We start from the raw sequence: 14,269 nt of genomic DNA on the forward strand, positions 1-14,269 counted from the left end.
TGATGTAAGAAAAGAGGATTGGATTATAATGAAATAAGCAATCATAACGATCATATTTACAGAACAAGTATTTGTCTAAGTTTATGTGAACACTACATGCAGCTACTACATGTATGTACATGTATATATATAGTCTAGTTACATCTTATCAAGTGTCTATAGGCCTGTATTCTGCAATTACATGTATGTTAACGATAAAGTTGTGGTTTAAAGATGGATAGAAGATTGTGACTATGAACATAAAAGTTCTATTTATCAGCTCATTTGATACACAGGTTATTCATAACTGTCAGGAAGTAATAAACTATCAAAAAATTATTTTTTTTACCATAAAAGCAGAGGAAAGGAGCAAGGTTATAACATGAGAAACAAATAACGTAAATAAAATTTCAGCTTCCCATAAAAAAAAATGTTAAAACAGAGTTCAAAATACGGGCCTACATGTAAGTGTCTGCATTTATAACGAAGTTATAAAGTGGCTGCACAGGCATATGATTTTCAGAAAGGATTGAATCATTTATTGGATTAGCAATTATGATTAAATGCACTTGCACAATTGCACTGCATACATACTTGTACAAGAATTAATCTAATAGTATGTGTATGCATGGCTAAATTCATTTTGCATGTACAAATTGTGCTAATTGACAGAGGTACATTGTAAGATGCATGTCATACATACATGTATACTACACCGATGATTAATTGTAATTTGTATAAAATTGTGCATGTTATCAATGCATGTAGCTCTGCTCAATGTCATTAGCATTAATTTGAAGCAGGAACTTAATTGCTTTAATTAGACAACAAATTAACAATTAAGATAATGGAAGTTGTCACTATATTTCAAACACCTTCATTTCTTTTCATATACAGTCAGAGAGTCCCTCATAAAAACTTATAAAAGCAGAGAAAATACTGGTCTTACATACAAAGCAAGAGTTCTGAATTAACAATAAAAGAAATTTTTTTATCAAGAATTTGAAAAGCACAAATTGGAAATTTTGATGAAATTTCTAAACAAAAATACTCATGGGCAGATATCTCTCCCCAAAGGTAGGGGGGACCAAGGGCGGATCAAAAAAAAGAAAAAAGAGAAGAAGGTTATCACCCAAAATGTAAGGTAATTTTGTCCAAAATAAATTTGACCAAAAAAAATTTTTTATTATGGCTCTCAAAAGGGGGGGGGGGGCACGAGTAGGCTTTTTTTACATCATAAAAGACCACAAATAGTAGGGGGACATTTGATATTGTGTCCCCCCCCCCTTTCCAAATGGTAGGGGGGATGCGTCCCCCTGGGATTTCCGCCCATGGGAATACTGTTAAATGTATGTGTATTGTGAAATTATTTCACATTTTTTTAACTGCAGGTGTCTTCCATTATTCAAAATGCTCTTTGGTAGACAGTAAAACAGTCTTTTTTTTAATTATGATTTTAAGTCGGGAATGTGGAGGTGGTGTGAGGGTGTGCATGTGCCTGAGTGTGAAAACTGACAACTGTAATTATCAATTTACAATATGTTTTTAAAGGTCAGATGTTCCTATTCTTGAAGTTTTGTTAAGACTTAAAATCCACCTGCAGCTTGTTTGAAATAAAGGTGCTGAACCATGTGCATAAGTGTGAATATTTACTTGTACCCAATGCCCTAATGAACTATTCCTTATTTTTTGTAAATACATTTTTTTATTTCATTAACCCTTTTTCTTTTTAATACAAGATTAATAGATAAAGATGAAAGAGGGAGCAAGGTCAATTATTTAACAAGTGGAACGCCTCTGGCAGTCTCGCCTGCATTACGCAATTTAATATAGCAGCAGTGCTAACTTTGAAAACTACTATAAAATAATCATTCACAAAAACACCATTCATATAATGACATAATACCACGTTCATTGACCATAAATGACATTTGAACGGAGACTTAAGACTGTCAACTACACCCATGTCCACATTTCATTCACTCTATCCATAAACTTTCAAAGTTATGATGGCAATTCAACAATTACCCCAACATGGCCTAAGTTTATTGACCTTAACTGACCTTTGACTTGGTTTTGTGACCTGAAACTCACAGGGGATGTTCAGTGATGCTTGATTACTCTTATACTTATATCCCAAGTTTTATGAACTAGATCCATAAACTTTCAGAGTTAGGATGGTAATTCAACAAATACCCCCAACACGGCCAAAGTTCATTGACCTTTAATGACCTTTGACCATGGTCATGTGACCTGAAACTCGTACAGGATGTTCAGTGATACTTGATTACTCTTATGTCAGTAGAGGCGCACGTCCAATATGGGAGACTCTCTCCAATAGGGGAGACAATCTCCCACATTGGAGACTTGCTTTGCAAAAGGACAAAAGAAACAACACCAACAAAAGTATGATTTTTTTTCCACCCAAAATTTTGTCTCACTGAGGTCAGAAGCCCATTTGTTTTGTGTGTGATTGACAACAAAATTCCTTATCAAAATAAAAGTAGATGGTGAATTTTTAAAGTAGATGGTGAAAAGGGGTAATTTTTCATGAGGAATCTGCTTATCACATTTTTATTTGCCGCCAAGGTAATCCTTTTGTAGCAAATGTAAACAAAGGAACTTGGACTCCAAAACTGGAGACTGTCTCTGAAATTGGATACCCAAATTCTTTACAAAAGTCTCTGATATTGGAGATAATCTCCCACATTGGAGACAGTCTCCAATATTGGCCGTGCGCCTCTACTGTATGTCCAAGTTTTATGAACTAGATCCATAAACTTTCAGAGTTAATGGTAATTTAACTAATACCCCCAACACGGCCAAAGTTCATTGATCTTAAATGACCATTGACCATGGTCATGTGACCTGAAACTCGCACAGGATATTCAGTGGTACTTGATTAACCTAATGTTGAAGTTTCATGAACTAGATCCATAAATTTTCAAAGTTATGATGGTAATTCAACAAATTCCCCCAACTTGGCCAAAGTTCATTGACCCTAAATGACCTTTGACCTTGGTCATGTGACCTGAAACTCAGGCAGGATTTTTACTAATACTTGATTAACCTTATGTCCAAGTTTCATGGACTAGATCCATAGATTTTCAAAGTTATGATAGTAATTCAACAAATACCCCCAACTTGACCAAAGTTCATTGACCCTAAATGACCTTTGACCTTGGTCACATGACCTGAAACTCGAGCAGGATGTTCACTAATACTTGATTAACCTTATGCCCAAGTTTCATGAACTAGGTCCATATACTTCCTAAGTTATGATGTCATTTCAAAAACTTAACCTTCGGTTAAGATTTTGAAAATAATTTTCCCAACATGGTCTAAGTTCATTGACCCTAAATGACCTTTGACCTTGGTCATGTGACCTGAAACTCAGGCAGGATGTTCAGTAATACTTGACTAACCTTATGTCCAAGTTTCATGAACTAGGTCCATATACTTTCTAAGTTATGATGTCATTTAAAAAACTTAACCTTAGGTTAAGATTTGATGTTGACGCCGCCGCCTTCGGAAAAGCGGCGCCTATAGTCTCGTTCTGCTATGCAGGCGAGACAAAAATAGATCCACTGTACCAGTGAAGTTAATTGAATTATATGAGTTTAAAAATAAAAGAAACTCAGAATGTCTCAGAATGACATCAATTATTAATGCAAACAAATAATAACTTGCTTTACATTTTAGTTATGCTATTCGAGATTAGGCCAAAAAAGAAAAACAGTAGGGCAAAATATGAAACGATAACTCAAATTTGGTTATGTTACTAAAAATGTGGTTTCCTTTTTTTAATAGGGCAGAATGTTACCACCCCCCTACCCTTAGAACAATTGCAAATGCACAACAATCACAGTGAATAATCATCGCAGGCCAAATTGTCAGATAATCTTTAAAAAAAGGACAAACTGAACTTCTACAAAATAACTGAAGACCTACATTTGTACAAGTACATGTTGTCATAGTAATTAACTACATATTTTGTAAGGAGATCCATGTAGTACATGATACATATGGAGCGCTGCCTTTGAATATTTGATTGAGTATTATTGCTTAGCAACCGCACAGTGAAGCGCACAAATGCAGTTCCGATTATTGCTGAAATGTCACCAGTGAATTACATATGGGCAGTGAATGCAGTAAACCGCATGATAATCAGTATAAATAACAGTAGGAAGGTTGTTCCATTATGTGGAATTTTCTTATTATCAAATTCAATACATGTACAACATGTATCTCCCTTGTACAGTAATTCTCATTAGGAGTGGGCTATACATGGGTCAAAAATACTTTTTTTGTAATTTCAATATGACAACAGTTTTTTTTAATTCCTTGTAATGTATCTCAACATGAAATGACAATATTTTTTGTCTCGGGTCCGAGAAAAAAGTGTGCCGGGCCAAAATCCAAAATGGCCGCCAAAACCCCCCAAAATCACAGTTTTGGCCACAATTTTTTTATTTGGTGGTCAATTTCTCTGGTTTTGGTGTCTATTCATTTGTTTTTTGGGGCAGGCAATTTGTTTTTCCTATAATTAGTACTTTTAAACCATTATTTGTAGAGTTAAAAGGTAATTTTACCTAAATTTTCCCATTTTTGTAGCCTTTTTTCAGCCAAAAAGTAGGTTTTATCATCCTGGGGTTCTGGGATATTAGATGGTACGAGGTCAACAATAGCAAGCAGCTTCATATAGCTATATTGCTTTTATTCCTCCACTTTGGGTTTTACGGATATTTGTGAAATATATCTTATTAAAAAAAAAAAGTCAATTATCCATTGGGGCTATACAGTATACATATGTACAATGTACTGTACATACATACTGCACTGCATAAATGCATTGGCCACCATGACAGATAACAAGGCTTGTATAAACTATAGTGTCATAGAAATGAGCCCTCAGGTTTAGAATTAGATGCCTCAGAAATTGAAGATATGTTTTGTCTCAGAAATTGAGGACATGTTTTGTCAAATATGCTAATTCAGGGGGCGGAGAGAGGTAATTTACACTGTAGCTATTCTGGGCCCCGTTGCATAAAAATTTTCCATTACCCGGTATGTTAACTTAACTTAATGGTAACTTGCATGCAATCCTTTATTCTGATTGGCTGTTGATCAGCGTTACCATGATACTAGTAGTTACCTGACCCCATAAACATAGGCCAGTTAGACACCAGAACCAGGTTTTAAAAAAAGCCTCCAAATGAAGAAGATATGGCTAAAAATGTGATGTACGTATATATACATGTATGTGATATTTACATGTAAGTTTAATTTACGTTACTGGTTTCACCATGTACATCAGCTGACAAGGAATCAAATTCACAATCTAATTCTAAACCTTTGAAGCTCATTTCTATGACACTATAGTTTATATACAGGCCTTGTCATATGCCATGGTGGTCAATGCATGGATATATGCAGTGTAGTATGTACAGTGCATTGTACACCGTATAGCCCCTATGGATAAATGACATTTTCTTTTATTTGATAAGATATATTTCACAAATATTCGTAAAACCCAAAGTGGAGGAATAAAAGCAATATAGCTACATGAAGCTGCTTGCTATTGTTGACCTCATACCATCTAATATCCCAGAACCCCAGGATGATAAAACCCACTTTTTGGCTGAAAAAAGGTTACAAAAATGGGAAAATTTAGGTATAATTACCTTTTAACTCTACAAATAATGGTTTAAAAGTACTAATTATAGGAAAAACAAATTGCCTGCCCCAAAAAACATATGAATAGACACCAAAACCAGAGAAAATGACCACCAAATAAAAAAGTTGTGGCCAAAACTGTGATTTTGGGGGGTTTTGGCGGCCATTTTGGATTTTGGCCCGGCACACTTTTTTCTCGGACCCGAGACAAAAAATATTGTCATTTCATGTTGAGATAAGGTAAAAGGAACACAAAAAAACTGTTCCCACAGTAAAACCAAAAATCACCCATTTATAGCCCACTCCTATTCTCATAAAAGTTTTTCATCGAAGAATATCGTCTATTCACATTATTAAAGATGAAGAGTAATAGAATAGTATGCTATAAGTTTTGGTAAATTATTATCCATTTTTAAAGCTTGAATTCATTGGGAGATGAAATTGCTATTGGAATAAAAATCTAAAACAGTACACTCTAAATGCAAAAGAGCTATTAATCAGGGGCCCGTTTCATAAAGGACTTACAACTGTTGTAACTTTGCCATAATGGCAACTACCACGGTAACAGAGCTCAGCAGCCAATTAGAATCGAGGTTACCATGGTAGTTGCCATTATGGCAAAGCTACAACAGTTGCAAGTCCTTTTATGAAACAGGCCCCTGGTCCCTAATCGCACTCCTCTCAAAGTAAGACACAAGACCAGTCATTTTGGAGTGGGATTTACAACTTTTGAGAGTGCATTACAGCTCCTTCTGGAGTGAACAGTTTAAATTTTTAGACATTTTCACTCCAAATATAGCTCCTTCTGGAGTGAACAGTGTAAATTTTTAGACATTTTCACTCCAAATATAGCTCCTTCTGGAGTGAACAGTGTAAATTTTTAGACATTTTCACTCCAAATATAGCTCCTTCTGGAGTGAACAGTGTAAAATTTTAGATATTTGCACTCCAAATATAGCTCATTCTGGAGTGAACAGTGTAAATTTTTAGACATTTTCACTCCACATATAGCTCCTTCTGGAGTGAACAGTGTAAATTTTTAGACATTTTCACTCCAAATATAGCTCCTTTTGGAGTGAACAATGTAAATTTTTAGACATTTTCACTCCAATTCTAGCTCCTTCTGGAGTGAACAGTGTGAAATTTTAGACATTTTCACTCCAAATATAGCTCCTTCTGGAGTGAGCAGTGTAAATTTTTAAGACATTTTCACTCCAAATATAGCTCCTTCTGGAGTGAACAGTGTAAATATTTAGACATTTTCACTCCCCAAAAAAGGTAAATCCACTCTCAAAAGATGTCAATCCCACTCCAAAATGACTGATCCTCGTCTCACTGAGAGGAGAGTGATTAGGGAAAAGATTAGCTCTTTTACATAATAGAGTGTAGGTATATTATGTTTACACTAACCTTTACTTCATTTGACAAAATTACTAAATTCAAATCTAGTACTGGCACATGAAAAGGAAAATAGATTACTTACCAATGACAAGAATAATGCGCACATGGGATAGATTTGGTTTGGGAGAAATTGGAGGCAGTGGACTTAATCGCTTCATATCAGCAAGACTTGGTTCTAAAAACAAGAGAGAGAAAAAAAAAGGAATATTTTCAGTTGAATCTAAGATTTGTATATACTCTTCAGTGACCAAGAAGCTGACAACTGCTATCTGAGCTATGGAGAGGGCAAGTACAGATGTACAAAATATATTCAAAGAAAAAATACAGTACCCACAGGCACCAATACATGCAGGGGCCGCGGAACGGTTTTCAAAGTGGGGGGGCTGAGCCAAAAGTGGGGGGGGGGCTGACCATGCTAAAAATCACAATCACATGGTCAATTTTAGGTTTTTGTACACGGTTTTGGGAAAAAGTGGGGGGGGGGGGCTGAAGCCCCCCCAGCCCCCCCGGTTCCGCGGCCCCTGACATGTACATGTAGATTAACAGAAGAGTTTTAAAAAAGTCTTGAATTATGGCTATCACTCGAATAAATAATTGAAAAATAAAATGTTTTCTTCAATTGTTGAATCATAGAATGTACACCCTCCTACTCAATCCCTCCTTCCCCTTTTCTGCTCTTTTGTTTTCCTCTTCCTTCTTCTTTTCCTTTCATTCTTTCTTACTTTCTTTCCTGATCCTTTCTCCTCCCCCTCCTCCTCTTCTTCTTCTCCTTCTTCTTCTTCTCTCTCTTCTTTTCCTCCTCCTTCTCCTTCTTCTTCTTCTTCTTCTTTCTCTCATTTCTTCTCCTCCTTCTTCTTCTTCTTCCCCCCTCCTCCTCCTCCTTCTTCTTCTTCTTCTTATTCCTCTTCCTCTTTGTTCTCTTCTTCTCCTCATTCTTCCTCTGCTATCTCTGTCACCCCTCCTATTTTGTTTTTTCTTTTCGAATGCCTCCTCATCTTGCTTCTCCTGCATTTTCTTGCTTGTTCTTATTCTCATTCTTCTCGTTTTCAGTATGATATCCTTTTCCTACTACTTGTTCTCACTCCTCCTTTTGTATATTTTCCTTCACTTTGTTTTCATTTTTCAAAGATTTGTAATGATCTTAAAAAATATTGTGCACTATCAACTTAAATCAGCTATATAAATTTAGTATCAACTATCCACACTTGTTACAAGTAGCAATCAAACCCTTGAGATACTGTTTATCTCTTTATAAATTGGCCACTCCTGCACATTTAACAAAGAGGGAGTTTTCTTTTCACCTTTGGGAGAAATAATCAATAATATTGATTGTGGCTTCAGAGAATTAAAGACCATTAAATACACATGTACATTAGGTCCTTGTATAAAAAAAATAAACAAACAGGATGAGTTGAGTTGAACAAGGTGACAGATAAAAAAAAAGTCCAGCTAAAAGCAAGTTAGAAATGACAAGTCAAATTTTTCAACAAAAATACATGTTTAATTTCGATGAACTTTATTGTTCTACAACAGTGCTTTCTAAAATCGTCTATAAATAAAATGCATTTTCACATGGTGTTTCCTCCTGTTATATTCCCCCATTTATAAAAAGATGAAATATTTTATTTAATTTTTGTATTGTACAGGTTGAAACTAAAATACATAAAAGACTGGACTGATCTATATATTAGGCAATACCTTAAGTGTAAAAAAAATCTACCTAAAAACTATCTTAAAACAGAAAAATAGGAGATGAAAAGGGGGCACTTTATGCAAGTCAGTGAATATATAAAAACAGGGCTCAATCCAGAGCCATCTAAGGCTTCAATGTCCCTTTCATTGACCCTGTTTTCTGTTGTTTTTTGTGCTTTTTTTCATATTTACCATTATTGCTGCAAAATAACTGAGCCCTAAAAATATCAAAATTTAATGTTTCTTTTCTTTTGATTTTGCCATTTTGCACAAATAAAACTCAGGAGGATGACATACAGTCTAACAAGCATACACTATGTACATGTACAGTGTGCCCTCATGATACTGTACATGTAGTAGATTTGAAAATGCGAGTTGGAAAACATGGTGGCTCAGTAGTAAAGCACCCATCGATTCGATCCCTGGCCAAGTCACACATGCATGCACCAAAGACTTAATATGAAAATGAGATCATCTACCATCTAGCCAGGTGCTTGGCATATAAGCCCGGGGGGGCCACTTACATTGACGAGTGGATACCATGCGCGACCAAAAAAACACGTAAAAAGGATGTCTTTTTCAAGATAGGGCACGTTACGTACGTAACGTGATAAGGGTGTCAAAAACACAAAAATATTGAAAAAAGGGTATCTATTTCGCTCAGAAAAATATACGTGTTTAGGGTAAAATATGCGGAGGTGATGAAACAAAATCAAAATGTTTTATAAAGGATGTCCTTTTTGCCCCAATACTACGTGTTTAGAGTCCGATTTGCGCGAGGTGTGGAAGGTGGGGCCGTACTAAACCAAAATAATGGTGTGTAAATGTAAAACGACCGACAGACCCGTGACGTAACAATAAAATATCGCTGTACTTGTTTAGGGGTTCATTTCAGGGAATATTTGCCAAGAGTATCGTTTTGTTTCCAATACTTGTTAAGGGTAGGGTTTCACACGCCAATACTTGTTAAGGGGTGCATTTTCAGAATATGGAAAATACGTGTTTAGGGTGCTTTTCAAGACCCCGTGGTCGCGCATGGTATCCACTCGTCAATGGAAGTGGCCCCTCCGGGCATATAAGAAAGAAGTGAGGTAATTATTAGAGCTTTAAAAATAGCTACGTACCTCCCCTGGGTAAATGAGCTATTAATCAGGCACTTTTATGTGACCACAATGACAATTTACACTTTCAGACAATTCAACTGATAATATGAATACAGCTTCTTAAAAGATTAAGATGCAAGTGTATTTGTAATAGCAAATAAAGGTTGGTTCCCAAATATTTTATAGGCTGTTGAGAATACAAGTAGCTTACAATTTATTTTTTCATTTTGAATACAGTAACCATGATGTCACTTTTTTGGGGGTACAAGAATAAGGAACAATTCTCACCTGTGGTGAAGGTGGGCTGTCTCTCCCCATTGTCAGGCTGGATGGGAGGCAGAGGACTGGACCGCTTGACGTTTTCAACGAAGGTGTTCCATTTGACCGAGTTGGTCTTTTCCGGCTCGCCTTGTACCTTCTTAAGACAGTTCAACATGTACTCAACATGGTTCTCCGGTTTGTGGTACATCAGCCCTGTCATCAGACTCTGTATAAGGAGAGCAAAGATCATCATGACCACCATCTATACATGAATCTGGTATCACCGGGGGGGGGGGGGGGCACTTCCATTGACGAGTTGATACCATGCGCAACGATGGGGTCTTGAAAAGCACCTTAAACAAGTATTTTCCATATTCTGAAAATGCACCCCTTAACAAGTATATTGGTGTGTGAAACCCTACCCTTATAACAAGTATTGGAAACAAAACGATACCCTTGGCAAGTATTCCCTGAAATGAACCCCTAAACAAGTACAGCGATATTTTAATTGTTATATGTCACGGACGTCGGTTTTACCTTTACCTACATCATTGGGGTTAGTACGGCCCCACCTCCCACACCTCGCACAAGTCTGACTCTAAGCACGTATAGTGGCGAGTGGATACCATGCGCGACGATGGGGTATCGAAAAGCACCCTAAACAAGTATTTTCCATATTCTGAAAATGCACCCTTAACAAGTATTGGTGTGTGAAACCCTACCCTTATAACAAGTATTGAAAACAAAGCGATACCCTTGGCAAGTATTCCCTGAAATGAACCCCTAAATAAGTACAGCGATATTTTAATTGTTATATGTCACGGACGTCGGTTTTACCTTTACCTACATCATTGGGTTTAGTACGGCCCCACCTCCCACACCTTGCGCAAGTCTGACTCTAAGCATGTATAGTGTTGACTGTTGGGGCAAAAAGTACATCCTTTATACTTTAGTCTTTTTACCCTCACAAATTTGACCCTAAACATGTAGCTTTCCTAGCGAAATAGATACCCTTTTTTCATTATTTTAGTGCTTTTGACACCCATATTACGTTACATACGTAACATGCCCTATCTTGAAAAAGACATCCTTTTTACATGTTTTTTGGGTCGCACATGGTATCCACTTGTCAATGTAAGTGGCCTGGGGCAAATATAGCAGCAGCGCTGACATTTAAAGAAACCAAGATGTATAATAGTTCACAACAAAACAAAAATCCTAGGCTTTGCTAATAAAATACTAAGTTTACTGACCTCCAATGACCTTTGACCTTCAGCTAGTGTCTGGTGACCTGAAAATCCATTTATTTTGCCAATACCTGATAATACTCACACTATGCAACATTGACTATATAGACAAAACTTTCAATAATATATTTTGAAAATTCAAAATCATAACCAGCAGTTTTAGATGTTGATAATGCATGGTCACAGTGACATAATTGACCCTAAATGACCTTTGACCTTGTTTTTGTGACCTGAAACTCATACAAAATGATCAGTGATATCACCCTTAATATGTCCAACTCATTCATATGAAAAAGAAGAAGAGGAAAAGAGAAAAGCAAGAAGAAAAAAAGAGAAAAGCAAGAAGAAAAAGAAAAAGGATGAGAAGAGGATTGATGGGGAACAAAAGGAGAACATGAAAAAGAATAAAGTGTCACTGTCTGTTAGAAAATACATAACAACAAATCCAAAGACAAATCAAGCAAGTCATTCACTGATTCAGTCATTGACATTGTCAAAAATAGGGTCTAAATATTGGACAAAAATGACTTTAACTCCCTCCCCACAAGGCCACAACTATAGGGACCTGCACTGGCGGGGGACTTGCATGCATGTGATACAAGATACAAAGTAGACCCAAGTTGCTGATTAAAAAAAAATTATTCCAGGGGTTAAACCCAGGGTTAAAATCCATGACTTTGACTTCAAAAGAGTCTTATGACCTTATGACCCTCCCTAAGTTTGGACTCCAAAAGATTGATGACCAAAAAAAAAACTCTCGCAAGGGGAAGTGCTTGTAGTCGGAAATATCGCTGCCGAGATTGCACATGTTTGATCGATCGCAAAAAAATCTGCAATGGCCGCCACTGGGTTTCCCCATGGCAGGAAACTCGACACCTTTCCAAATATGGCACTCTCCCAAATATCGTACATCTCGGCCGATTGAATTGGAAATGTGTGCTGTAAACGTGCACGCGCTCGGTTTTCACAATGGAGACACGCGAACGCCAAGCCGAGTGAAGACGCCTGATTTTTTTAAACCAAAATAGGTCCGTTTGGTAAGCAATTAATTATTATTTACCAATTTGGCAAGACTTCCATATGTCCCCTCCACTAAAATTGCAAAAAAAATATGGAGAAGGTCTATCAAGAATTATATTATATCTAAGAGATTTAGGAAGGAAAAGTTGGACACATACCAAAATATGACTTTATTCTGTCAAAATCTCGAGTGTGTGTACTTTACCAGTGGCATCGGTTTATTTAGTCAGAAAAATAGATACCCAATACTCTTGGAGAGTAGACTAGTTGTAATATCGGTTGATAACCGTTATGAAACCCATAGCTTTCAACAATTCCTGCTAGCTCAGTAAGGCGACAGACTGGAGATACCTGGTTCTACAGTGAGAGGTTCGAATCCAAGTACCAACCGGAAGTGAGAAGAAAAAGAGATCGATAGAAGGGGGTTTTGGAGTATTATTTTTTCAAATCAGTGGAGGGGACATAAGGAAGTCTTTCCACCAATTTCTATATTAAAATTATTGATAGTATTTATAATCAAAATTGTCATTTGCACTGCTGAAATAAGTTGTTTTCTCAACAGTCAAGCAATTATTTTGGGGAATAGAGCATGATTTAAATCGTCAGAATTGATCGCGGCGCACGAATCAAGAGTTGTTGTGGCCGATATTTGGCAAAAAACAAGCTTCTGAAGTTCTGGTAAACTTAGTAAGTAAATAATTTCCATTTAGATCTACCATACTTTTTTCAATTCTTTTTTTTTTACGACATCGTTTTATTCAACATTTGTAGAGCCTAGGCTAGGTCTACAGAAATACATATGATTTTTAATTGATTCATGATTGTATTTTTGTTTTGGTCCAATTATTCTTAAATTAAGTGTCTGATATTTGGGCACTTTACTCTCCTAAAAAATGTTATGAATCAGTCATGTCAGAATTGAAAGATGTAATTTTTAACTTACTTTCAGAGTAAGTTAGAATTCTACTTTTGCCTTTTTTTAATTTTGGTTTTACTTTTGAACAAAATATTGAACTTGAAGCCAGGCCCATAATGTCCAGGACAAAAAAAATATATATACATGTAGATCTAGACATAAATCTACTCATCACTCAACCAGACAAAGGGTACACATTACATACATGTCAGTGAAGCCTCAAAATTTCAAAGGGTCAATCAAGAGCATGATCATGAACAAGAGCGAAATCACTGCAGAGTGCAGGCAGTGCAGCAGCTGCACGGTCGCGGAGCTGCATGCTGCAGAGGCTTTAAAGCAATCATCTAAACTGTATTTCCAATATGTGGGACTGAAGACTCGCTAAACTGCAAATTCCTACATCGTAAATTGACATTCAAATGTATCAAACAAAAAAACTACACAAACACTCACCTCAAAAAGTTGAGGTATCTCATTCCTGGACAGGTACGATTTGGTATCTTCTCTCGATGTCATTTTCGTTTCAAGATATTACAAATTTTACAGAAAAATAGCAGCCACTTCGCCGTGGCCTTATCGCCTTGATGATAATCAACGAGCGCGTTTCCATGGAGTGCGCTCATGAATTATTCATGTCGAAGTCGTGGGCGCTGGCCTGGCGGCGTAGTCTTTTATTTTAGTCATGTGTAATTCTCTCTCAAAATTGCAAAGCACAAAACCAGTGGCGTAGCTACGGGGGGGGGGGGGGCCTGGGGGGGGCCTGGGGGGTGGCCTGGGGGGCACGTGCCCCCCCCTGAGATTTGGTGTGTCCCCCCCCCCCCCAGGTGCCCCCCTGAAAAAAATTGGCAGAGCAAAAAAAAAAAGGAGAAAGAAGAAAAGAAAAAAGGAAAAGAAGAAGAAAGACAGAAGAAGAAAAAGAAGAGGAAAATAAGAGGAGGAAGGCGAGTAAATGAAATAATGTGAAGGGAAGACTT

The 14,269-nt window shown here is 36.8% G+C and overlaps 1 protein-coding gene across 1 annotated transcript in view; it reads right to left on the minus strand.

Moving 5' to 3' along the window:
• The window catches only part of LOC129277290 (adenylate kinase isoenzyme 5-like), a 33,356-nt gene extending 19,444 nt beyond the window's left edge, over window positions 1–13,912 (minus strand). Inside the window, exons 1-3 of the mRNA XM_064110722.1 lie at window positions 13,749–13,912; window positions 10,140–10,338; window positions 7,139–7,231 (exon numbers count right to left, since the gene is read on the minus strand). Of these exons, the coding sequence (XP_063966792.1) occupies window positions 7,139–7,231; window positions 10,140–10,338; window positions 13,749–13,811 (355 nt within the window). The 5' untranslated portion in view covers window positions 13,812–13,912. The remainder of the gene's footprint in view (window positions 1–7,138; window positions 7,232–10,139; window positions 10,339–13,748) is intronic.
• Window positions 13,913–14,269: the final 357 nt, after the last annotated feature.

Source organism: Lytechinus pictus, chromosome 15 (assembly GCF_037042905.1).
Source record: "Lytechinus pictus isolate F3 Inbred chromosome 15, Lp3.0, whole genome shotgun sequence".
Classification (NCBI taxonomy): Eukaryota; Metazoa; Echinodermata; class Echinoidea; order Temnopleuroida; family Toxopneustidae; genus Lytechinus; species Lytechinus pictus.